At 39.7% G+C, this 27,792-nt stretch overlaps 1 protein-coding gene and 1 long non-coding RNA gene across 4 annotated transcripts; one reads left to right on the top strand and one right to left on the bottom strand.

Moving 5' to 3' along the window:
* On the bottom strand, positions 1-27,067 carry wscd2 (WSC domain containing 2). The gene is made up of 8 exons (XM_077561336.1): positions 26,701-27,067; positions 20,398-20,512; positions 17,720-17,904; positions 15,278-15,399; positions 15,040-15,214; positions 10,538-10,702; positions 10,232-10,432; positions 1-2,685 (listed from the first exon to the last, which is right to left on the bottom strand). The coding sequence occupies exons 1-8, from the start codon at positions 27,065-27,067 to the stop codon at positions 2,333-2,335; spliced, it is 1,683 nt and encodes a 560-aa protein (XP_077417462.1). The 3' UTR covers positions 1-2,332.
* On the top strand, positions 20,179-27,709 carry LOC144048891 (uncharacterized). Of its 3 annotated transcripts, none has more exons than XR_013293446.1 (4): positions 20,179-20,367; positions 22,212-22,972; positions 23,082-26,989; positions 27,262-27,709. It is a non-coding gene; the product is annotated as an uncharacterized LOC144048891 (long non-coding RNA). The 3 variants fall into 3 exon arrangements; XR_013293445.1 differs by lacking the exon at positions 27,262-27,709 and adding an exon at positions 27,056-27,192; XR_013293444.1 differs by lacking the exon at positions 27,262-27,709 and having other exon boundaries at positions 23,082-27,192.
* Positions 27,710-27,792: the final 83 nt, after the last annotated feature.

Genomic DNA, 27,792 nt, shown 5'->3' with positions numbered 1-27,792 from the left:
TGTATAATCCAATGTCCTTATTTATTGAGCTTCATCACAGTACATTCGTTCCATGGCGATACATTCAAATACAACACTTTTGTTCAAGTGCCTGCTTGTCGATGACAACAACAGCCAATCAAGTTTAAAGCATGTTAAAAATAGACACAATTTTCTATCATTTGTTTGCTGTATTACAAATATTTGGATGTGTCAGCACACATTACAAAAATAGAGATATACAGTATAATAGCATCCTGAAAATGGAAGTCAGTTATTGTCTCCTGCCTCTTAGTAATTATTATTTTTTAGCTTTATATACTGTACATTAACTGTATGCTTGTTTTGTTCAAACCCCGTGCCATAGCACTTATCAAACATACCGATATCAAGAGCGGAATTTTTGCAGTCTGTGGAGGTTTTTTTCTCTTCTCATTCTTGAGTTTAACTACTTCATTGACCTTATCACAAAAAAAGCAATTAAAAAAGGTCGAATCTAATGCCATAAAATGAGCCCAAAAGAAGTGAACTAATCTGACCTAAAGCGTACAGTGTGTGAATCTTCAGATATCTTTGGGGCGAGTGTGGCACTGTCAAGTGCTTTTTGGGTTTCGGCATTGAATCCAGTGTCAAGAGAACATATTCACAAGCAAACGCGTGTGCACTGCACACCAGAGATAAATAAATGCTGTCAAGATGAATCCTCATCTCTCTTCGAATCAGTGCCTTCTTCAGTGCGAGGAACTGAGAACTTTATCGTCAACAACAGAATTCTTCTTGCAAAGAGTAAGTTCACCAACTTACAAAAAAAAAATGGAATCACACAGTATCATTGTCAGGTAGTTATAGCCTGCATATTGCATTTATCCCTCAGAAAAGGTTAGGGTAAGTAACTAATTCCTTTTGTAACTAAAGGAGCAACAGGAAATCTTGAATCTTGTTTGTACAAAATAAGCTTAAAATACCAAAGAGTATTAAATTGTTTGGATGAAACACGCCATGTGTGCTCACAGCTCTCTCGTAGCCTCTCTGTGTTAAGGCGTGTGCACATGCCAACACAGCACGTGCACAGAAGAGGACAACAAGTGCTCTTTAAAACGAAATTCCTTAGGTTGGGTTTCACCAACAAGGTTTAATTTAATCTAAGATGAGCTCTAATGTTTTCAAAAATCAAGCAGAGATCAGTTGTACCATTTAAAATTCATCTCAGTTTAGTACAAATCAGTTTAAGTCAATTTAAACAGATTTAAATTAACAGATATAATTGTGGATATCGAAATAAAAAGGAATTGCTATTAAATATATTGGCTACCACCGCAAGTGTGCTGTCAGGAACCTGAGCTTGTTTCTACGTGAACTTGCTCGATAAAGTGCCTCAGGTTAGCTGAGCAGCTGCTTCTTGAGGCACCGAGGTCCAAGCGGAAGCTCAGAGGGGATAGAGCATTTTCGGTCTGCGGCCCAAAACTCTGGAATGGTCTGCCTTTTAGTATTAGTCAAGCCCCCCCACTGTCCATTTTTAAAACTCTCAAACTATCAATCTATTATGTTTTATGTTCACTGTACAGCACTTTGTAGTCAGCTGCTGTTTTTAAAGTGCCTTTATAAATAAAGTTGAGTTGAGTAATGCTACATTGTTGCTATTTAGCAAAAACGTTAGCCTAGCGTTACTTGTTAACTTGATCGGCTATGTTATAATGGCTCGGCAGAGAAGCTCAAACTTTTCATCATTTGAAAAAAAAAAACCTAACTGACCAAATGAATGGAGCAATTTAGGTAAGCAATCGAAGATAAGAAAATGGACAACAGCACAGTGAAAAAGCTGCATTTGTGTCATTGCCATGTTTGTCAGTCGGTCCAGTCTTCCTGTTCAGCTCCAAAACGGTTTCCTTGGTGAATCGGTATCTCACTAAAAATATCTCTTCATCATAGAAATTCAAGAGGATTGAGCCCGTCTCTCAATTTTCTTCGAGGAACTATTTTGCTCTAGCCACTTCAAAAATGCAGACATCATTAAAGTTGAACCTTCCCAATTAAGTTTAAAATTAATTGTCAATCACAGTCAGGTTAAACTGGCGCTTAAAGTTCTGCTGCAACAGAACTTAATCTAAGCTTGGTTTAAGAGTAAAAATTAAACTTGGTTTAAAGTTTGGTGTAACAGAATTTAAACCTAAACCATGATTGATCTGGTTTTAAAGTTAAAACTTGTTGGTGCAATCCAGCCTTACGCTTGCATGGTCTGTTTTAAGACAGGATGAGATGGGGAAGTAAAGAACAAATAAGAGTCTAATTTCTTCATCTTTTTTTTTTTTTAAAGACTTCCCATTCAAAAGAAAAAAAAAGGGTATCACATGTATTATCTTGGCATGTATTCGTCTGGAACACCAGACAAGTTCCTTTCCCTTAAGGCAGCGTCGACTTTTTTGATCAGTTCATTGATGTTTGCTCGCATTTCAGAAGTGTAGGGGTCATATTTGAGTTTGCGGAGGCCCGATCTCTTGAAGTTGCCGTCCTTCTGGCCTTCCATGCAGAGCAGACGCTCCTCGAAAACCTTCAGGCCCAAAAACTGAAGCATTTCCTTCAGATGGGAGAACAAGTCTCTCTTCAGGGCCTCATAGTGGACCACGTGGATTTTCTTGCTATATTGGAGCCAGCCCATGATGTGGGACCCCCACCAAGGAGCGTGGCTCTTCACAAACTCGGGCCACTCTGCGGGAAAACAAGCATACGGAGAAGTTAGAAACATGAAAAGGCCTTGCAAGCCTCCAACAAGGACGAAGAACCAAACTGACAAAAGATAAACGTAATTTGCCAAAGTGTTTAGTTCTTCTAATGATTTCATTGTTTGTTATTCATTGTTTTTAGGTGCGAAATCATTAATATGAAACAGAAAAGCCGCGCACTTGAGGTACATTAGGGAAATCACGACTCAGACTAAAATTATGTATGAAAATGAAATGCAAATAAAATGCTGTATTCTTATTTAGTTCTCTCATTAAGGGATGGAGAATCTCATCGAAGGCAAAAATGTGCTTACATTGGCCCACTTTTAAGCCTCTTGTGTGATCTCTTAAATTCAAGGAGCAGCAGACTAAACCCAATCTCGCATAAAGCCCAAAACCTGACATGTGAAAATGTATTACGCAAACAAATGAAACAAAGGAAGCAACCAACAGATGTAAGAGAAGTCACGCTCAAGAGTTATGACGGCTAGACACTGATGTGTGATGTTGAGAAGCAGTCAAAGTGGTAACCTCAGACGTTTGCTGTGTTAGTTGGCATTGACAAATCTTTTTGGGTTTTTAAGGTGGTCTTTCTGAAAATGCGGTCTGTGGCCTGACAACCCTCAAGCTGTCTGTTCCCGTCACATTTCTTGGCTGTATGTTATCACAAACAAGGTTTCAGTTTTTGCTGTTTCCAAACATTCGAAAAGTACAAAAATACTAATTGAATGACGTAAAAATGCATTTGTGTCTGAAATTGCATCTTTTGTTGGGTTTGTTTGATTATCAACTTTATGTTTTTCCCCCAACAAAAATTCCAGATTATCTAATGTAAAACGTTCACATGTTATTCTACTATTTATTCTGCCATTTTACGCCCTACAACTACTTCCACATTTCTTGACCAATTCAAACCATTCTAACTTCAACATGTTCCAAAAATTCCCACTTTTCAGGCTGTTATTTTTCTCATTCCAAACATTCACAGTTTTCCCACAATTCAACATTTTTCACCCCAAAAATGCCCATTAATTTCCAATGAGACATTCAACAATTCACTCCCATCCGAAATTTCGAAATGATCTCCTCGTTTACTTCACCATGAGATCAATTTTCAACATTTCCCCAATTTGCACAAAGCAAAACTTCCACATTTTTTACATATATTTCACCAACAAAATTATTGGTATGGGTTTGTATTAGGGTTTGTAGCATTCCTGCTCAAAATTCATTATCGTTCTTATTCAAAATTAAAAATATTTACTGATATATTTCACCCACGCAAAACCTTTCCACATTCCACATAATTCTAATTTTGTTTATTTCAATATCCCCACAATTCCCCCACATATAATATCCCATATATATTCACTCATATTGCACATTTTCACCAATATCATTTCACCTAATTTCATATAATTAAATATCATTCAATACCATTCAACATCATTCAATGCATTTATTTTCACCACTACCATTCAACACCAATCCATATTCTCATCATTTAATATAATTCCAAAATCATTCAATACCATTCAACATAATTCCATATCGTTCGACAACATTCCACCTCATTCTATAAGATTCCGCGTTTTTGTATATTTCATTCAGCATTCATGCGCAATTTCTCCAGAATTTTTTTCATCTAGTTGTAATATAAAAATAGCTCTCCAGAGAAAGTAAACTTTTTAGAATGTGAAGAGAAAATACCAAATCTGCAATAATATATAATTGGGAAGTAGAAAAATAGTTATAGCGCTTTTCCACTCGTAAAAAAGGCAAGCGAGATGTGCAATAAATGAGTTCATGTCAACTGTAAAGTTGACTCTTTTGGTTTGATATTCAGCAAGGCTTTGACAGTCTTGTGTATATGTCTTATAAACAACAGTACTGGCACTAAATAAAGACCACTTGACTTGTTAATATCACAGTGGACCTTATCGTAGCATCTACCGGAAATGCAGAGGAAGTGACGTTTCGTCAACATTTAAAAGTAGTACAAAATCCAGTTCAACCATATTCTTTTTTTGCTCACTTGTGAAGGATTGTCTGCGGTGCTTCTATTCTGAGCTGACATTTGACCGCCGACGCCATATGAATGTGTAAAGCGTAAAAGCTGAATATAATAGCCAGTGCTTTTACGAAGTGACAGTTCTTTCAAATAAATTCCACTTTACCCCAAGCGGACTTGAAGGGTCCCAACGGAAGGCGTCCGTGTCAGCGGCATCATCCGCAGAGGTGAGTGCGTCAAATGATACAGTACATGCGACTCCCCGAATGCCCTGTCATGCCAACTCTCAAGCACGCAGCTTCCCCTCCGTATGCGAAGTGGCAGCTGTCAAAAGGTCTTTCGCTTACCGATGTCATCGCATCATTCCCCATACCGACGCAAAGGGGGAACGTTCATTGGAAATGGCAGACCAAATGTGCTGATGTTTTCACAAAGAAATATAACTGCTGGGTCGGCAACTCACCAGCCTCTGGAAAATCGATTTTTCCACAGAGAAGATACGTGGACCAGACAAAACCAGTTGCCATAGTTACAAAGACATACCTAAATGGATATACTGGGGGAAGGGGAATATGCATGGAATTTATAAAAGGTCTGCAAGGGGCACATAATCTGGCCTCATGGCATTCCTGAGTCCTTCAATTTCCTTTCTGGCATTATACGAAGACAAAGACAATTCTTACTGAAGCCCGTTTAGTTTTCAAGTTAACACAACTGGAAAGAGACTTGATTGAATTAAAAAGTTCCACCTCTAACTAATTAATGCAAAACAAAATACTCATTATGTTTGCATGGAGAAAGATATTACAATTTCAACCCAATTAGGGCAATAATAGAATAAGGCAACACATTTTGGAATTATTTTATGAAGATCTTACACAATGTAAACTAGAACTGGAGGGATGTGTGCAAACTGTGCGCAGTAATTGCTTGTCAATATTAAATCAATTAATTACATCCAATTGTAATTTGTGGTTGTGGCAAGACCATGCCAATATGAGGGCCCTATTCCGGTAGACCGGCGCCCGTGTGTCATGTTTGGGGTTCTGGTTTTGGTTGTGTGTCTCCATTGGTCTTGAGTGTGGTCCTGCCCTTCCTCGTGTCGACCAATCCGTGCCCTCAGCCAATTGTGTCTTGCCCCAGGTGTGTCTTGTTGTCTCGTTAGTGTGTGTGTATTTAGTTCCCTGGTTTTGGTCAGTCCTTGAGGGATCATTGTCGCTGTCACCTCTGGTGTTCTGGTTGTTACTTTGATTTTGGATCGTTTCAGATCTTTGTTTATTTAAAGCTAACCAGTACCCCTGTTAGTGTTTTTGTAAAATAAATTATGTTCAGTATAACCTGCATTCCTGCCGTGGTTCTCCTGCCTCCCTGCATTTGGGTCCACCACTCCGCATTCGTGACAGAGTCCACTCCGCACCGTGACACCGTGTGCTTGGCAAAAAAAAACTGGCACGGACACAACTTCTTTTTTAAATTTTCATGGTAAAAAAACATTTTTGTTGTTATTATATTTTTTGAATTTTATGTATCAAAAGAAGTAGTGGTATCCGTAATTGGTATTGGTGTCGGTCTGAAAAGTGGTATTTTTCACGTTACTTAACCTATACTTTTCCACAGTCTTCATAAATAAATAAATTATTTACTTTCAATCAAGCAATTAGTGAAATAATTGTAGAATATCGTTCATGGAGGTACTGAATGACAAGCATCCATTCTAATGATATTCTGCAACTATCCACTTTCTATATTGCCTGTTCTCATTAGGGTCAGAGCTGCATGATATGTGGGGTCTTTGCTATAATATACTGTGATGTAATTATTAATAAACAATGTGTGCAGTCCTTTACATTACTTGTCCTTGACACTTTAGCGACAGCTTCTTTTCAAATCCTATTTCCCTGGAAATCGCAATTCCTAATCTATTGCACTTTGACAGGAAGGCCCCTAGCATAAAGCAAAAAAAAATAAAAAATAAAACCCCCACAAACAAATCCCCCCAACATAACACCTCCCAGCAGCTTACAAACATGTCTAATTATCATGAATGTGTGCCCAAGTATAGACAGATGCACACGCACTCTCTAATTAAGTTTGGCAGGGGCGCCCGAGGAACGAGCTGGTTGTACACGGTGACGTGAGTCATCATGCCATCAAGCAGCGTGACTAAGGCCTTGTTTCATTTCTCATTTCAGAAAACAGACGCCGTCACCGCAGCATGATAATTTGCCTTGTTATTTAAAAACATTGCCACATTGGGGTAAGAAAGGTCACAACCACGTCAGCCCGCACATCCGTGGTCACTTCCTTGAATTCCTGATTGGTCCTCATCATCGAACATTTATGCAAACAGACACGACAGAATCCAAGTACTGTAACTCAACAAATGTTAACTTGTCGTGAGCAATAGGATGTTGTTTTTGTGGTGGCGGCTGCATTGCGCAACATTTTTTTTTTTTTGCATCAGCCTAATCTAAGCACACTGTGACGCACACACAGAAAGCTCTCGAGTTCAATGTCTCTAGCCAAACGCTCACATTCTTTAATTCCACCTTGCTCAGTTCTTCTTGCCAGTAGCGAGTAAATGTATGTGCGCGATAGCTCGGAAGTGCACAACACAATGGCAAATCATAAAAGCCAATGAAAAACAGACAGAACAACCACAGTCCATAAAGTACAGTGACCTCAATCCACTGAATATACTTCCGAGGAGGACGTCGCTTGCGATTGCTGCTTACTTGACTGGAGCAACTATCCGTCACCTAAACAGCAAGCCAAGTGTACACAAGGCTTCACGTAAAAATGACTTTAATCTGAATTATTTCATTTTTAGGGGAATCATTGCCTCTAATGGGAGTTGATGTAACTGGAAATTGATTGAACACATTTTTGCCACTCACATTAAATCTAGGCCATTTGGCTATAAACCAAATAGTGCTCACTCGACAAGAAGCCAGCGTGTCTTGCTGAAGGCAATCAGATGACGTGAGAAAACAGCTTCTTCCTTCTTTTTGCATGTGTGAAACTTCCTGTTTCTAATTTACATACATTTCACATTGGCAAATTTTCTTCAAATATTTCGAGACAAACCGCATTATGTTGACAAAATGGGCTCCATTTTCATAGACGGCGCACGTGCGTTAAAGCTAGTGCGTCTTGGATTTCTGCTGGCCGTTCTGATGGACTGAGGGCGCTTTCTTTTGCAAGCCCCTGGCACACCTGAAAATCTGGTGCCTGAAAGTACAGTCAACTTTAGACCAGCTGAAAGCAGGTCTAAGTTGTGGTGCAGGTTGTGGTGCAGGTGGTGTAGTGTGATTTCCACGCACGTGATATGACATCGGCGTGCATCGAACACTCTTAACACTCCCAGCCATTTTCACTGAAGCAATCCTCTTCGCTCCCGGCTGTTTTACTGGATTTTGACTGATTTTGCAAGGCCCACAGAATATTGTATTAAAGTTAAAGTACCACTGATTGTCACACCCACCTAAGTGGGGCGAAATTCATTCTATTGCTATAAAAACATGGAACCTACCAAAAAGTAAGATTCTTTCATCAGGAAAAAAATCTGTATCTGTTTCCGTTTTTGCAGCAATTAGCATTAGAATATAGCTAAGTTTCATCATCATTAACAAATCTATTTAGAACTGTGAGTAAAATAGTTTTTTTTTAAACATGGCCCTGGTTGATCTCTTTTCCTCTGCTGCCACCTGCTGGCCACTTGTGTAATAACTACCATTTCTTCAACTGCTCTTTGCAGTTGAGAGGTTGCATCAAAACCTTCTGTATGCTCTAGCATAAAAAAAAACATAAAAATTATATAAATATGTCTTCGGGACACTTTAAACATTTAAAATAAAACGTATTCATACGTTTTTGGGAGCAAATGAGTTAATGTACATGCCCTTGGTTTGGTTAGTCGGATGCAGTTTTCGGTGACCCTGAACAAATGGTATACAAACTGTAAGGTTCATCATTGTTAGCTGAATAGTTGGGAGAAATTGCGTTTATCAAGGTCAAGCATGCATTTACATTTGTCATGTTTGATTCAAATGTAACTGGCGGGTTAGTTGTTATGTAGTTGGTTTGGTCATGTGTGAATGCTGTCATGTGAACCCTGGCGCGCAGCAAACAAGCAGACCGGGAAGAGGTAGGCTGTTTGCAAATGAACTGCGGTGAGACTCGCTTCACTTGAGCGCAAATCTGAATCGCAAATGACAGAAAAAAAGCAGAGAGGAACCACAAATATTTGACAGTGAAGGCCAGTAAATGTGTTGGAAGCGTTGTTTCTGTGCCGCATGTCTCCATTTGCTTTTTGTGTGTTGGTGTGCGTGTGTTGTATGAATGCGCTTTTTTCATTTTCAAAGATTTCCGTGACATTTCCGCTGGTAAACTATGAAGTAACTTACTTATGTAAGTAAAGCACTTAGGAACAGAAAATTTGCATTTGATCACAAATGCGCTACGTTCAAGTCAAACCAGGTGGGTAGTAACGTGCTTCATTTACTCCGTACAGTTACTCAAGTAACATTTTGGATAAATAATACTTACCAGAGTAGTTTTAACATGCAACATACTTTTTACTTTTACTCAAGTACTCATCTTAGGCAATGGTGCGTTTGCTCCATGCACCACTTTTAGCATCGATCAATTGTTGCTTGCGAGATCTTTTTTGTTTTTTGGTTATTGTTTTAGATTAAATGATATTGTTTAGCAATATATGAATTTGCAGATTCATATTTATTTCTTCATTTGATGTTTATACTCTGATTTGAAAAATAAATCAGAAGTTGCTCACCAGTTTTTCACTCGAGCAGTTCGTACTCTTACTCAAGCAATTATTTGGAAGACTACTTTTCACTTTTAGTCATATTATTCACAAGTAACAGTACGATTACTTGAGTACGGTTTTTGGCAACTTTACCTAGCTGTTGCTTTTATGTACAGCATAAATTGGAGTGTTAAAATTCCAGGGTTACATTTTTGGGCATTCATAAAAACTCTTAAAGTGTCATTTTAACGTTTTACTCAACAGAGTTAAAGATGTCCAGACTAGGTGTTATTTTGCACAGTTCACATCATAGTGTTTGATCAATATTGCAGAGACGTACCGGTAATCAATTGAGCTCCACTTTCGCACCTGCACTTTCTCCAGTTTGCAGGAGGCAAATTGGTGTCATTTACCACCAATTTTCACACGGTAAGTGAAATGATGTTCAAATTTACAAAAATCATGATGAATTGATCTCATATCAGAGTATAAAATGTGATTTGTTTGTAAAAGTAAATTTATTTTAGGAGCTTAAGAATCCAGGTCAAAGTTGTCCTCTCATCAATTGGGAATTTCCTTTGGCGCTTTCTTTCCCGCAATTGTAAGTCGTTCTATTTGAGGTTGTCATTTGCCTGTCCCAGCCACTCGAGTTTGTGCCGATCCACCTCAAAGTATTCCTCCTTTCTTGAATATTTCAACAACATGGCAGCTCATAACATGTGAAATACATTAGCTCCATCTTCTGAGACTCACCTTTCCCTTTCCAGTTGGCCTGCGAGGCGAATCCAATGTGGCCTCCATATAAGCGGTTAAATTCCGCAATGAGGGCCTTGTAGGGGTTTCGGATTACGAGGATGCCGGAGTCAAAGGCTTCAATGTCCTTTTTCCCACTCTCATGCGTCTTTATGCAGATGGTCCTTCCGCTCCGCCAGTGGTCTCGCTCACCTTTAAATCCTGTGAAAGATGACAGCGCACAACAAATGCATTTCTTCCTCCGAGGCATGGAGGCGAGTGAGAAATGTGGTGTATATGGATTTATAAAGGCAAGTCCTCTTATACCTTTGTTGTAGAGTGAGGCGTCAAAGTAATAGCTGCCTGTATAGAAGCCGGTGGCAAGCTCGATGAGATGTCGACACCAGGTGTTGCCGGAGCCGGGGAAACTGGCGAGGGCGACCAGCTGATTGCCACGGGTGGGGAGGAAGTGTCTGTCCATGCAACGGTTGTCTGGATGCAATAAAAGACAGGCCAGGTTATTATTATTCATTTTCTTGTTCCGTATTATTTTTATTTGATCATTTTTATTATATATATATATATATATATATTAGGGGTTCCAGGCGATCAAAATTTTGAATCGAAATTAATCGCATGACTTCCAGTTAACTCACGATTAACCACACATTTTATATAATTGTATATTGAAATGTACAATAAAATGTACAATCAATATTTTTTCATTCTGTTGTTGACATAAAAGTACAAACAAATGTTAAACTAATAGAAATATGGCTGCATCTTTTGGTCATTGATACAGTAATTTCAAAAGTGTGATATTGATTTGTTTTGAGGTCAATATTCTGCCACTAGTAATTTTATTTATAAGACATTAGTAACAGCTCTGTGCATTTGTTTTCATATTAAGAGCTATCTAATCTTTAACATGAAGTAACTTGTGAAATTCTGCACATTTTTATAAATGTAAAATACAACTTGATCCCAGTCCCCACAAATATAGGCCCTATGCATTATTATTAAATTTATAACTGCTAAATTTGTATGTGGACGTACCTGTTGCATTGCGACTGGAATTTCCCCAGTACAGGCTTTCCAAGTAAGGGGCAGTCATAAAAAAAAAATAGTGGCGTTAGAGGAACTTTAAATTAACTCAAAATTAATGCGCAAATTTATATATTATACAAAAAAAAATTCAAAATTTTTTGGTGTTTTAAAAAAAGTTTTATCAATACATTTGTAATGCCACTGTCAATTGTATGCGGATTTTCTCTGTTCGATCAGCTCAATCACAGTCCTCCACAAACAGCCGTTGTCCACTGTATTGTTAAATGAATATGTCTCAAAATCAAAACTAAGCATTTGTATTTTCGAACGGTAACATGCAAGTATAATTCGCTGGCAAAATTCTCATACCACCAAATTCATCACATTTAGGAGACGTTTGTTCAAGCATGAACATTGCACCCTCAAAGCCAATTTCAACACTTTATATTGGTCAATAATTTTGTAAAAACATTATCCACGTATGGACTGAGCAAAAATATAAAATTGACCAAAAACTCATTTACTTTTTTTTCAACAGGGATGGGTGTGGGAGCGTGCGATTCTGCTCCATTGTAAATTTAAAACTTGGAAACAATTTTACTGATGCACAACCACCAGTAGATGACATCAAATGCCCCATTATAAATTTTTAGAAATCAGCAGTTTGTGAGCCCACTGGGAGAAGCGGCTGCTTTTTGTGCAGCCTACCTTTATTCTACTGCTGATTATAAAAGAACAGAAGAAGGCCGAATACAACTTTTTTTTCCTAGTGAAAGGAGAGATTCAACTTTTTCATTTGGTAGATTCGGTGTATATATAACTATTAAATAATATATCCTGTGGGTCTTGAACATGTCAACATACTCTAAAATGGCTGGTAATGAATGAGTACTAACAAGCACACAATTAAGCCTCCAGTAAATACAGCACAGCAGGGGCCGAGAGTGATGAGAGATTCTGGGTTTCAATCTCTGCTCAATGAACATTTTAGTTAATTGAAGACTAAATTGCCAATAGGTGTGAATCTAAGTGTGAATGGGCGTGTGTCTATATATGTCTTGTGACTGACTGGCGACCAATACAGCAGCTGGGATTGGTTACGGCACACGCGCAACCCTAATGAGAAGTGGAGTAGAAAATCGATTGATGGTTATTTTCCATCTTAGTCATCAGCTGAGGAAAAAGATTTTTGGAAACGACACAATATTGTAATGTTGCGAGAGACTTTTCAAGTGAATATAGAAAGAGGAAGTGAAGTCCTCCAGAGAAAAGGTCAACACACGCATGTTTAGTGTTGTTATGGTGGGCGACTTGAAAGCTTCTTCTTTCATCAAAGTCAGCGGAAATTTCAAAAATTCAAAGACAAGAGAGATTCTCGAGCTCACAAAACATTCTCTTCAAGTTCCTCTCACACTGCCGCTTGATTGCAGTGTGTGTGCATGTTTTTTTTTCCAGGCCGTTTATTTTTGCCGAGCCGAGCCACTGCTGTCTTTTGCCCTGAGGAAACATCGCCCACAACGGCGCATACAGACTGACACTTGAGGCCAACTGCTATGTTGGAATAACACGAAATGAATCTCCTGCACGTTTAGATACGAAAACATAACAAAGTAGACTCTCAGAAGAGTAAAGACCTCCACCAGGGCAGAACAATCCTAATTAGGATCAACGCCAAAATGCACCCCCACCTCCTACATTTGCCTGAATCTTGTCATTAGGATTCATGCATTATTCAGTCAAAAATGAAGGATCCGATCTTCATCCAAAAAATGTGCCCTCCTTTGGCCAAATGTGCTGCTCCGCAAAGTTTTGGGAAATCTCTTAAGTAATTTTTGTGTAACATACAACAACAGACATTTTTTTTAATATCCACTTGCTAGTTTCTCGTACATGGAGGTGAATGCATTAAATAGAGTGGTGCACTCAGCAGTTTGACTTGTTCCCCCTTAATGCACCACTGCGCCCTTGCTTCTCTGTTATTTAGCAAAAACACAGGAAGTGACTGTCACACTTTCTGCTCGTAGCGAGGCGCCTCACGCTTTGGCAAGGCGACACAACTTTACAACATACTTTACCTTGAAGTAGGACTTTGCATCCTTGAATTTTGGGGAAAGGAAAATTCCTTCAATTAAAAACTCAACTTTAAATAGAACTTAAAAGGACAAAGAGAAACTCCCTTCACGCAGAAGGAAGAAAATGAAAAGTTCGTTTTTATCTCGTTTTGAGTTTTGTTTTTTAAATTTGGTTAACTGTAGTTTTAATTTGTTTTCAGGGTGGTTCTGTAGTTATTTAAAAAATAATTTTAGTCAGTTTATATATAAAAAAGTGTATTACTTTTGCACAATATTTAATAAACACCCTGGTAAAATGAAAAAAGTTTCTTACCTAGCATTGCATTTCGGGTGAGTTAAAAGAAAAAAACTGGCAAACTGAGCTATTGGAGGCAAAAGTCAAGCACGCAAAATTGTCGCCGAGGAACAACGTCATCTGAAGGTGCTTTTCTATTGGCTGTTGCTAGATGACATAACATCTGTGTGACACTTTCAAATATCCTTATTAAAATCAAAATTAATATACTTAAATCACATTTAAAATCAACCCCAAAGGCTTATGTATTAAAATAATTAATTATTTTCACGATAATTATAGTTAGTTTTGTAAACACCAAATGTAATTAGTAGTAGTAGCAGTTTTAATTTTTAAAAAAGCAAAAATGTTTTTGAATGTTAGTTGTAGTTAACTAAAATACCCTTGGCGGTTCTTGCACCTTTTGGCCTTTTGTGTGGTGCATGGAGTACACACAATGAGATGGAAGAAAGTTGCAATTGAGCTCTAATATAGATTTTTCACAGATAAAAGGGGAAAAAATGTGCTTTTGAGTAGTGTAACCTTACCTGTGTGTATGTGTTTCCACAGCGTTTGTGTGTGAATATTCGTTATTTGACGGAATATCACTCCTGAAGTCAGTGTTAATTTCCTGCTAGCATTTGAATGGGATCCTCAATTGACTTTAGCATTAGAGCTAAAGATGTTTTAAAAACTCATTTACTCCCAGCCATTTTCACTGAAGCAACCCCCTTCGCTCCCGGCTGTTTTACTGGATTTTGACTGATTTTGCAAGGCCCACAGAATATTGTGTTCTATTGCTATAAAAACATGGAAAGATTAAAGTCTCTTTCATCAGGAAAAAAATGTATATTTTTTATCCGTTTCAATATTGCAGCAAATAGTAGTATTAGAATATAGCTAAGTTTCATCATTATTCACAAATAATGATGAAATGATGACAGTGGGGAAAGAGCATATTTGAACGTGGCCCTGGTTGATCTCTTATACTCTGCTGCCACCTGCTGGCCATTTAAATAATAACTACCCATTGCTTTAACCATTCTCTTCAGTTCAGAGGCTGCATCAAAGCCGTCTGTATGCTCTAGCATAAAAAAAACATTTAAAAAAAACACACGTATAAATGCGTCTTTGGGAGCATGGAAATATTTAAAATAGAACGTATTTATATATTTTTGGGAGCAAATGAGGTAAATATACAATGTGTGTAATTCTTCTTGTTGTGTTTAGTTTTAATCAAACTCTAACCGGGGTGTCATTAAAGAGCTTACTCTTAGGGACGTCAGAATCACAAACATATCATGCTTGTAAGCAAGCAAGCAACATTGGTCCTTTCACAATGTAGGAAACTTGTAAACGCACCGCGCTGTTCTGCACATTAAATGTTTTTCTTCGATTTTCAAAGATCGAGACAAACCCAAATCGTCCAACCCTACCTTGAACCTGCGTCTGGTACACCACAAAGTACTGCTCGTTCCCGCAGCTCTCAAACTCCTCGCCAGGGCAGCGATGGAGACACATGCCCTCGTCCTCCGGCTCGTGAAGGGAGAAGACGGAGGTTGGGAAGCCGCAGTGGCATCGATCTCCAGCCAGAACGGCCAGCGATTTCTCCTGAAATACGGCGGCCATTAAACACGGCGGGCGGGCTGTCATGCACGACGGGAAGCACCTCACCTTCTCCATGCACGTGTCGACACATTTGTCAACAGACATGTTCTGGATGGAAACTGTGAAAGGGAGAGCCAATGTGACATTATCCGGCCGGTGGAAACACCCCTTGAAAATGGCACTGCCGTCTAAAAAGTCAAAAAGAGCAGAACGTTGCTTACCGACAGGAAAAAAACAATCTATCCTTCATTTTTACGGTTCCTGAGCGCGGCCTCCACTCGCGACCTGCGTCCGCTGACCCCTGATGAAGAGCGCCCACTGGGATCTTGCCTGCAGTCTATTGAGGCCCTGACCTGCTTTTCTCCATTACTACTCCCATTTTCACAGTGTTGATGACCTTTGACCCCACAACCTCATTCTGATCTAATGGTTGGATCCGACAACAACAGCAGAGCAGAGCTGCTGCTTTTTCCACTGTAAATTTAATCTCATTTGCTCCTTGGCTTATTTTCAACTACTGCAAAATGTCCTGTAGAGCCTCCATAGTGTTAAAAAAAAAATGGGGTCAAAAAAGCGGAAGGGAGAAAATGAAAATGTTAAAAGGGAGCACATTTGCTGACATGCAGGCTATTCACATACCACTGTCTTTTCAATAATATTGAAGCATTGATAGTGTTTTTTTTTTTTAACACTGATATGCAGCCACCACTGCATCATTGTCTTTGCATGCATCCTAGAAGGCTTTAAAATAGTATTTTTTAACTCTAGTCATGTGACTCCATCTAATGTTTTATTAATCTTTAACCTTTTTATCTCACTGAAGTTACATTTTTAATGTCATGTCCATGTTTCTGCTTTTCTCCTATAGTATATTTCCCTCTGTCACCCATCTTTGTCCTCATACGCTTTGGAAATGCAACTGAAATGGATTTTTCTTGCTCTGTTGCCTTGAGCATATGTGCGCCATGCAAAAATGTCACATAAACACAATCTTCAAGGATGAATAATAGACCAATAATGCAAATACTGTACAATGCTGAGGACGCCTTATACAGCCGCCTCTAAAACAAAACGAAGAAAGTCGACAATTTATGCTGCATGTTCTATAAGGAAGGAGGACAATTTATCAAGTTTTACTGAGCAAAATACAAAATTACGTTAGTATAATGGCTTTTCTAAGCAGCCATCTCAACACATTATTATTTCCTCTTGATTTTTTTTTCTCCTCCCCACTGGCGCTCACATGACCGAGAGGGGTCAGAGGTGACAACACGTAACGCTGACTAAGCAACGAGAAAAAGCAGAAATGAAAATAGTAAACAAACAGCTTTATATGTGTGAGGAAAGTCAAAATAATTATTAACAGGCAAGTCAAACCAACTTATTAATATTATTATTATTATTTATTTATTTATTTATTTTTTAACAATAGGTTTTATGTAGCCCCACTAATGCTTTTGTACAATACTAAACTAGCAGAGAATAGCTACCCATTTTTATCCATTTGCGGGGGTGGCCATTTTGTCACTTGCTGTTTACTGAAGATGACGTCACAGTTGCTCAGGGCTCAGGCAACTACCAATCACGGCTCAGCTTGCGAATGTCACATGACCAAAGTAAAGCAAAAAACAACAACAGGTGAGCCGTGAATGGCCGTTACCAGAGCCAACTGTGATGTCATTTTCAGTTGACAGCAAATGACAAAATGTCCGCCCCCGCAGATGGATAAAAACAGGTGGATTTTGCTTCATAATTCATATTCCATTGGAATACAGCGTTTAGAATTGCAGGGCCACATAGAACGGTGTAAAGAACAGTTTTGGATTAACTTCCTGTTTAATTAGTGATATATAAAAAATATTGCACATAAACATGAGGCCCCATACTATCTTCCAATATTAAATTAAATGAGAATTATGCGAAGCGCATCCTGCTTCTGGAATTTGACGGGATCACCAACAACAGTTGTTTTGAAGCAACCACTCCAGACACAGCCCACACTCTGAAACAAGAAACAAGGTTCCATCCCTATTTCCGATAATCAGCCTTTACTGCCATCACCTCGGTTGTAAAACAGCAGGCAGCGAGTGTTTAGGATGCAGACCACGGCATGCCGGGGGAGGCAGGTTGCACATCTCTCCCAGGGAAGAAGTAAACACGACAGGGCAGCCAGCTCCCAAATGTGGCATTACCATCCAATAAAACAAATATTTCCCCTTAAAACAGGCCATTGTGTTGCATTTTAGGGCCCAAATTACATCTCTGTGGTCACTGTGAATTATTGTTTGGCCTTTCTTGGGGCATGGTCAATTTCTTTCAGTTTTGGGTAAAATTGTTGTTTTTAGTACTTCCTCCTGTTCTGAGACATGTAGCGCCAGATAATAACGAAGAAAGTAGTTGAACTAATGGTTCTCATCTCCAAAATGCCATCCCTCCCTTGACAGTTGATAGCCCAGCGAGTATCTAGAGCAGCATGTGGTTCCAATGAAGTAAAGGGGATTTTCTCACGGCGCCGTGCCGACTCCTGGCTCAGCTCCAGCCTGTAGATGGATAAGCGGTTGGCTCCTCCGCACATGTTGCTCTTTTCTCCTTTACACTCCATGTTGCATTCGCTCTCCGAAGCGTTGGCCGTCTGAATGTTGTGACCGCAGTAGCACTCTGCTCCAAACTCCAAACCTGCGTACATGTAACCCCTGCACGCCGAGAGGGAAGAAAGATTACCATCATTAGTAAAGTCGAAGAGGCGAGCGTTAATGACCTGAGCATTCATTAAGCCTTAATCCTTCCCTGGTTAATGTAGATTCATATTGAGAGCAACTGTAGTCAATAAAAGCAAATAAATGATGCGTTGAGGGTGTTGATGAGCACATAAGAACACGTTACTTTGGAACAACGTCTCTCTCTGTCTTTTGCCGACTGACGACGAGCGCCGTTATACATGCTAAGAGGTTTTGAGGCGCGGCCAATTATAAATGATTGCAGTACTCTTTAAAAGGCTTTCCTCCTGTGGCTCTCCCTCTATTGACTTGACTCCCAAGAGGCCTTTCGGATGCAATTAGAAACCCTTCACACAGGATAGCCCCGCACCCTCCAGCCCTGCCAATCAAGCCCAAACCTCCGTACGCCATTATACGCCGCTGCTTCTCATTTGTTTTCCTTCTTTTATTAAAGCGTGCTCCAGAAATAGCAGGTGGGCCGGGCCGGCCGGCTGCAGAAAGCCAGCGTGAGGAGAAAGCATCTGAAAACAAGCGGCTCGCTGCACCTATTCTGCACTCGGCGAATCAGTGATGGGTGTAATTCAGTGCATTCGATAGAGCCGTCCCCGCTATTCCTCCGGGAGGAAAAGAGGCGAGAGAAAGACGGCGGAGGAAAAAAAGAAGACAGGAAGTGAGCGGAGAAATAGAGGAGAGGAGCAGAGCTCAAAGGGAAACAATGAGCACTGATTAAACTGATTGGAATGACTGGAAAGAAAAGGCAGAGCTCTTCTAACAGTGGACACTTATGCAGATTGTGAAAGTGAAATGTAGCATCTACTCTAATATGGAGGGGAATTCACAACTTGGCTGTAAAGCGTAACACAAGTGCAATATAGCAAAAATAAATATGGCCAACAGGTCAACATTTAATAGTCTTTACTCTTCTGCAATGGCTTTCCAAACTTGACTGCAGGTATTTTTCCAGTTCAGAGATATGTGTTAAGTTCTAGCCCACAGTCGGGCGACTAAATCATCACGAAGGTGATGGAGGGTGAGGTTCAGGGCCGGCTAGTCAATTTCATCTACAGCAAAAGTCAGAAAAACATTTCTTCATGGAGCTTTGTGCACACTCACTCTCAGGCCTCTCATAAACAAAAAGCCTTCCTGCCAACAGGCACACAAACACAAGTACGAGAGTGAAGCTTTGAAAGCCGGTGCTTAACTTTATATACGCTCGCAGGCCATTTCATTAGGTACAGCTGCACAGCACCACTGCTGGAGAACACAACTCTAATCTGAGGCCTCATGAATCCACAGTACAGAAAGTTGCCGAATTACAAATTTATCCACAGTATTAAAATTAGCTAATGATATAGCTCTTTTTCTAAAACTTATTAAGATTGTGGACGTGCACCTAATGTTTTATATTAGGCTTTGCAGAATCAGGATTTTGGAGCTAATCACTGGTTAACAATCAGCAAGTTTAAAAGAACAGTGTCTAGCATTTAGTGCCATCTAGTGGTGAACTAATGCAATGCAATGATCTAAATTCAAAACGCATGCATTTTGAAACACGTGCACAACGGTGCCTCAGACATTGTATGTTGAGTAACCTTGGATTATTAACGATGGCAGCACAGATAGCCCCTGAAGCGAATGATCAATAACATCATTGATCGGGCAGCAAATGACGACATTCCAGCTGATCAGCATTTTGCATAAATTAGAAAATATCTGCCCATCTTATCCAAACAGTCAGATCGGTGTAAAGTCTATTGTAGAGGATCTACAATAGACTTTACATCGCTCTGACCATACCAATTTATTTATACAGCACATTTAAAGGAAATCATTTTTGTTCATTCACAAAAAAACAAAAAACGCTTCATTTCAATAATATGCAAAAATAAAATCTATCACATCAACAATGTTTTATTATACGCCTTACAGGAGGCTGACATGTTTCGCCGCCGTCTTTAACGCTACGGTTACCCAAAGGAGACAAACTTAGCGAAAGTAGTAATTAGTGGTAGGCTTACCAAGTATGGTCTCCCGGAAAATGCTTTAAACTTAAGTCGTTACATTCTATTAGTTCACCACTAGATGGCACTAAATTCCACACACTGTTCCTTTAAAGGACAAGAAACATTGACACTAAACGTGCTGTACAAGTCACAAAAACAACAGATAAAAGGCACAGTTAAAAGCATATTAAAAGATTTATATTATGTGATAACCTGCTGCATGATCCTCATCCACACATTAAAGGAGACAGAGGGTACGCAGACGTACAGTACTGCGGGCATGTTTTTTCAGTGGGTGGTGTTTACAAGCGTCCATCCAGCACCTCTAACGAGGGAGAGCCTTTTAATCAGCCTCTCTGAATTTACATCAGCTCATCTGGACAATCCATTTCAATTTATATCTCAGCCTGACAAGAACGCCAGCAAGGAGGAACAGGTGAGTGTTTTTTGTTGTTATTTTTCATACCTTTCTGCACAGTTGTCCTGGCAACGGAATACAGTCATTTTCTTGTAATCAAAAAATGAAACTCCTTTTAGGGCCCTCCTTTGTGTTGAATCAACGTAGCAGCCAATATACTTTGCTGTGGAAAAAGAAAAAGAAGGTTAAATGAGTCGACCTAACTAAATGTGCAGTTTCAATAAACACACTATTGCTGGCATAATAATTGACTGCAGCTATGCAAAACAGACCCTTTGTTTGACTTCACGTGTGTGAAGTAAGTGAGCAAGAGAGAAGTTCAAACTGGGGCAGGACGTTTATTTATTTATAAAGACACACACCCCCTTCTAGTGGCCAGCAACTGTAGTGGTTCATCACTTCATCTCTGCATTTGTTTGTGTGTGAGTGTGTATGCGCCCATGTGCGTGTGATAGGAGGGTGGGCGGTGTGGGATCGAGCTTCATTGAACCCCTGGCTTCGTCTTCAACCAAAAGACCAACAGAGCTCAGCTGCAGCTTCAGCAAACAATCCTCTTGCCATCTGTGCCGTGCCATTTACCCCTCTGAGCTGCTGCTAATAGCTAAATGGCCGGCCATTGTCTTAGTCCCTCCCTGCATTACTTTAATTGTTGTGGTTTAAAGCTGCATATTTAAGCCGCATGCGGTGCGACGGGGCTGTAATCTTCCTAGTAACTACTGTTCAGATGGAAAAAATTAAATACAGCACAAGCAGATTATCGGATAGAGAAATCTGTCGTTAAGCAAATACTCAAAATTGCGTAAGGATGCAACCTGATATTATCATTCAGCATAGAGTTCAGGGTGTCCAATCTATTGCCCGGGGGCTATTTGCGGCCCACCACACATTTTTCAGTGGCCCACGACATGACATAAAACATGCTGAAAATGACATTTCAGTGTGAGATGGGAGACACTAGTGCTAAAAAAAATAGTTTATATATTATAGAGTGGTTCTAAATAGGCAAATAAACAATTTCAATAATTATAATTTCTCTTGCACTATGATGAATAAAGTACTCAACTCTTGAGTAGTCACCAATACAGTTGCCAAATACTGATAGCACTAGTACTTTAGATATATAAAATTATATATATATATATATATATATATATATACATATAAATCAATGACTAATTATAAAAAAAAATATATATAGCATTTTCCTTAAAATTTAATAAAATAAATGGCATTTTTCTATTCCTCTAACTTCTATTTATAGCTCCTGATCGTAAAACGGTCACAATCGATACTCGATAGAATAATGCTGGTATCAGCACTGATACTGATACCAAGAACGATACCACTAGTCCTTTAGCTACATAAAAATTCCCTCCAAAAACACGACAGAATAAATTTAAAGAATTTAATTATAGCATTTGCCTTAAAATTGAGTGAAAAAAAAGGCAATTCTCTAATTTCTATCTCCTGATCGTAAAACGGTCATATTCGAACAATGATACCTTAAAATAATACTGGTAACGGCACCGATACTGATAGCTGGTATTGGTACTCTCCACTCCCTAATAAAGACAATTCAATTTTAGAAGCAAAACTGTTTTAAAAATGGTAAGCTTCCTACGGGGTTTGCTAGTGTTTCGGTTCTGAATGTGTTCAGTGCAGGGGTGGGTCTAGTCTAGTGGGATGAAGGGCCGGCGGCCACCCCAAAATTGAGAAAAACTATTTTCCTTATCATCTTTGGAGAAAGCTGTTATGTAGCAGTAAAAGTTTATCAAGTTAATTAGAAAATATTAACAATATATGATTGCTTGCTTGATTGATTTTTGCGTGGCTAAAAAAATCCTGTGTTTTTCTTTTTTTAGACAAAAAAAAGCCGTGCTTTACCTTCACTAGTTTCGGCGACGACTGCCGCCTTCCTCAGCTGTCAAACGGACAGTTGTGACGTGTCTTATCAGCTAATGTTCCTGGACGTAGCCAGCGTGGCGCAGCTGTCATGTGACGCTCCACACCGACTACGCCCTCCGTCGCTCGATGATCTCCAGAGAAGTAGATCCCATGTGTGGGGAAGTTGAAAAGTTCCTTCGTCCCTGTTTAGTACGGCTGGTCCCCGTTTCCTGATCTCTATTGCTTCTTTTATCCATCTTTTGTATTTTTGTTCTTCTGTTCCAATGATGCTGGCTTTGTCCCAGTGCATGATGTGGTTTTCTCGTTTGCAGTGATCTGATATGGCGGATTTGAGGTTTACTTGTGTGGCCCTTTCCTTTTCTGCTCTGGTGTAATGTGTTGCTGTTTGTTTGTCACATTCCTTTGTCACATTCCTTTTTGGTGTTCTTTTTTTTTTTTATTGCAGGTTTTGCAGGGGTTTTCATATATTACATCGCATTTATTGGCTGGATGTATACTGTCCTTTGGAAGCACTAATTCCTGCCTTAGTTTTTTTGTGTGGCTTAATTATTGTATCGATGTTGTGTTTGCTCGCTGTATTTGTTCTGTGACATCTCTAATATATGGTAATGTGATTGTTTCCTTGTATTGATTGGCTGTTCTTTTAATTTGTTTCTTTTGTTGTTGTTCTCTCTTTTGTCAGTTTGACAGCTTCTGAGGAAGGCGGAAACTAGTCAAGGTAAAGCACAACCTTTTTTTTGTCTTAAAAAGAAAAAACACAAGATGATTTTAGCGTGTTTAATAAATTAAAGTCAAAGAATTTTAAAATGGCTTTTGTATCCTTCCAGGTCTCAGCCCTTAAAGAAAAAAGTTTTGACACCCCTGCTGTAGTTCATCATTACCCCCACCATGACCTCACTCTCCCGGATCCCCTCTTCAAATGTCAACGTAATTCAGCTATATTCGTCCTTGCCTTCCGCCTCTCACCGTGTCACCCTACTCCTGTTTCCGCGCTACATCCTGTGCGATTTCACCGAGCAGTGCAAATGTGTTCATGTGTGCTGCAGCGATAGCCTGAGCTGCAATATTCCCCTTCCAAATGAGATTCCGAGCCAGTGAGAATGGGCGCCGCCAGAGTGAGAGGAGGCTAAAAGTCTCTTAACTCCGGCATAACAGGATTCTGAAGATGGTTACGGAGTAATGAGAGGGTCTGGATGTAAAACGATGAGAGCAAGCCAATGCGTTCAAGCCGCTAAGTACTCTATCATCACGTTCTGCTGCAGTCCTACGAGGTTTGAAATTTGTGGGGAAAAGGATAGTGGCGGCGTATTGAAAATCAGATAACCTGGAGCTTGGGTGTACTGCGTAAACATGTTGGTTTCCAAGGCCTTCCCTACATGTGGAAAAAAACACCTTCCTTCCCTGCTGGCGTATAAAATAATGATATATAGTCTGAGTGGTGGCTTACAAAATTGAGCAAAGCTTTTGTAGCGGAATAACATTTTTATGTCCTCCAGCAGCCTGATCCTCCCCAGCCCCACAAAGGTCTCACGCAAGTCTCACCTCAACAAAGGCGGCCGCCACATTTGTCTGTTTGAATTCTGCCATCTTATTCAATCATTATAATGTTCTGTCTGCCTGTGCTGTTAATAGGTGCAAACGTGAAACCCACACATCACAATGGCGCACGGAGGAAATACATGCTTTTTGACATCTATTTTAAGATGCTATGAATGAATAAATAGAAATACACAAAGAGAATGCGTTATCTCCCGCACAGTGGAAGTTGAGGGGAGTCTGGAGTGACTTTAAGGGATAAAATAAGCATGCACATTATACAATACAAAATACAGCCATTTTCTCATTGTCCTACAGAAAATGACTTTCAGCTGGAGAGGTTAGTCGTGTTGCTGAATGCTAATGGCGCCACCGCAGTGCTTTAGTGTGTCTACACACTTTAAACAGCAGTGATGGAAGGCAACTGAGGTGCTTTATTAAAAATGTTGTCACTTCTCATGAGCAATCTTAGAACATTTACAGAGAAATGAACTCAAATTGCTCCACTGTGTGCAGTATTTATGTCCATTGTGTCACTCGGGTTATCCATATGTTTCATCTTGTCAGGTCTGCTTTGAAACGATTATCCTGCTGCACTTCAGAGAGGAACTTCAGAGCATTTTGCTGAGTGATTGTTATTGGAAAATATTGCAACTTCTAACCATGTAAGACAAGGTTCACCAAGTCCTGCAGGTTTTAAATGTTTCCGCCTACCAACACACCTGATGCTAAAGATTAGGATCGTTATCAGGCATGCTGATGAGATGATTATATGAATCAGGTGTGCTAGTGGGCGGAAACATCTAAAACCGGCAGGACTCCGGACCTCGAGGACCGGAATTGGTGAACCCTGATGTAAGATAACAAAATAACAAGAAGCCAATTTATCTAATTAGACATTAGGGAGTGTGGCCATTATTTTAAAAAATAATGAAAAAAAATACCATTAATTTAATGCAATTAAAGTAAAAATGCTATATTTTGATAGAAGTCTTTCCTTAAAATTATCTGTCATTGTTTTTTTTGTTTTTTTAGGAAATGTAATCTATCAAAAGTACTATTGGTATCAGTACTTGGTATCAGTGACTACTCATGAGTTGAGTAATCATACTAGTATCAGTCTGAAAAAAAAAAGTATTATCAAACATCCCTAATAATATCCTAGAGATTGACAGATTTTTTTTTTTCAGGGCCGATACCGATTACCGATCATTTGCAGTCAAGGAGATTGATAACCAATATTTGGAGCTAATTTTCACTAAAAGGGAAAATATTGGCAACCATCCATCCATTTTCTTAACTGCTTTTTCCTCACAAGGGTCGCAGGGGTGCTGGAGCCTATCCCAGCTGGCTTCGGGCAGTAGGCGGGGTACACCCTGAACCGGTTGCCAGCCAATCCAGGATTTTGGCATACAATTAATAAAAAAAAAATATACAAAATACCCCCCAAAAAATTAAGCATATGTTTATTGCTTTCTTCCTGTTTATTTTGTTATAACAAAAATGTTCAGGGGCCTCCCAAGGTCATTATGTCTTGAAAAGTTAGATACAAATTTAAACAAGTAAATAGGTTCCTATTGTTTTTTTTTTCCAGAAATATCTAAAATGTAAAAAAAAATTCTAACCTGAATTTTAATTTCAAACAAAAGCAGAAGGTACAGAAAGTTCCCAGTGTCAGAAGCATCTCTTATCAAGTAAACTGAAAATTGAAATAATTAGTTCCCTGAATATCCCTCTTCTATCCCAGTCATCCCAGTGATTCGCACCCACTGTACTGTGGCACATGAGTGCACCCTGAGTAATTATCAGAAATGATCCAATTTCACATAATTGGTGAGAACATTTAAATGCTCTTCCACTAGACGCAAGACGGTGCAATTAACCCGTGAATGCTCTTTTTGATTGGTGTTGTGACGGAAGATATTTTTAATTAAAAATAGATGCCTCGGGCAAATATATGTTTGTAAACCAGAAGCATGGACGGCAGTACGCGGAAGCGTAATAATAATATTTACTCAATACAGTGTACAATGTTGACTTTTGACCTGGCAGACACGAATGAGATGTTAAGAAAAGAGGAGAAAGATCCAAGATTTGCCAGAAGTGAATGAACACAATCAGCTACGATGCCCTACAGTTAAGTTAAATTACACACTAACCAGCTTTGCTAGGATATTGATGTTATTAAATGTAGGTTATTGAGCCTGAACGGACGCTTGCCTCCTAAAATCAGCCTTTTAAAGACTTTGAACGCCATACGATAATGCAGGTTTCTTTTTACAAGCGCCTTTGGGAGGGGAAATTTGTAGTCACCGAGTTTATGAAGACGCTGTGAACCTTGCTATTAAGTTATTTAGATGTTGTGATTCTTCAGCTGTCTGAGCAGCACAGCTGAGCAGAACTCTCAAGAGGTTTTCTCAAATGAGGACTTAATCATCGTCATGATGCTCGCTGACTTGCAACATGGCTGCAAATGTTCAATCATTATCATTCTGTGCTTTGTAATCATAGGTCACTGTGGCTCCATGTTGAATGAACATACAGTGTAAAGTTGGGGGTGAAAATGCTGCCAGCGTGTTTGCAATTGGATATGTATAATATATGAGAACATTTCAAATTCCGAATCATCTCATAATGAGTTGGAAAATGCAATTAGTAACTTCACAACAGAACACAAGATGGAATTGTTATTGAAATGGTTACAATAACTTCCATAATTACAATAATCTCCATGGAATAATTGTGATGATTTTTCCTTTTTCAAGTGGGCTAGTGAGCGCGTAAATGTGATTTCTCCGTTGTGAAATGCGATGTATTAGTTTGATTTCTGTTAATTAATTACGCCTGCGACGGCGTATGAAATGGAAACCCACTGCTTGTGCACGTGCCTACTGTATGAGTACAACCCACCTCTTGCGTCGTCTGTCTCTTTAGCCTTGCGGCCTTTCTTGTTGGCGTAGTTGCCGGCTTTGCCCTCTTTCATCTGCTCTGCCTTTTTTTTCCACATGGGGATGTAACCTCGTCCCGGCCTGTGAGCCTCCTTAAACACCCGCATGATGCCCAGCCCGCCGCTGTCTGACGATGTGACCTGGCTGCCCGTGTCTGAGGCCACCACAGTGTATAGACCCATCCCTTGCTTTCCGCAAAAGCTGTCGCCACCGATGCCGGCGTGCAGGAAGACGAGGCTTCCGGCAGTCAGGTAGATCAAGCTAAGGGTGAAGAAGCGGATCGGTTTCCTGCGGAAATAACGCTGTATCTTCAGCAGAGGTTTGACCATGCTGGCTCGCTCTGCCACCGGAGCACGTCGGCCCAGTGACGAACGCTCATAAAGCAGAAGACTCCGCAACAAATCCCCACCCTGCTTCACACTGACAAAAAGTCCAAATAAAAATCTTAATAGTTTTGACGTGTTAATCTGGTATGAAGGTCATCCAGACGTCGGCATGAATAATCCTCTGTGTTGGTCTTTAGTCTCCAGAGGAAGACACCTTACACCTGCCAGGCTCTTGTATTCGTGTGAGTGAGAACGTCTGCCAGTTCCTGTTGACAGCAAAGCCCAGTGTGCTTGCTCGGCGCATCCGGAATGAAAAGAGCGAAAGACGATCACTCACCAGCGCTTCCACGCCAGTTATCAGCCTACAGAAATGCCATACCGGTACCGCTGTGGCACTTTCTCCCACGCTGTGCAACAAGAAGAGGGTTTTATTTAGTGGTGGAGTTGAAATCCTTTCACCTTTGAGTGGACGGGTCTTCACGGGGATCCAAGGGAGTCATGGCGTGACTAACCATCTGCAGAAAGGACACCAAAAATGAGAAATAAGTGAAGCGGAGTGGGCTTTTTCACATGAGCAACACCAAATAACGTCCGTCAAACCTCTGGAATAGCGCGGTGCAAAAAAGTAAGCAATAAAAGCAATTAAAAAACGGTGAAAGTGTGTTATTATTCAAAAAGGCGGAAAGCTTCACTTCAAGGAGCTCAAGTTCTACAAGTACTTTGTCTTT

The sequence above is a fragment of the Vanacampus margaritifer genome, chromosome 3 (genome assembly GCF_051991255.1).
Source record: "Vanacampus margaritifer isolate UIUO_Vmar chromosome 3, RoL_Vmar_1.0, whole genome shotgun sequence".
NCBI classification, from domain to species: Eukaryota; Metazoa; Chordata; class Actinopteri; order Syngnathiformes; family Syngnathidae; genus Vanacampus; species Vanacampus margaritifer.
This window is presented reverse-complemented; position numbering and strand designations above follow the sequence as displayed.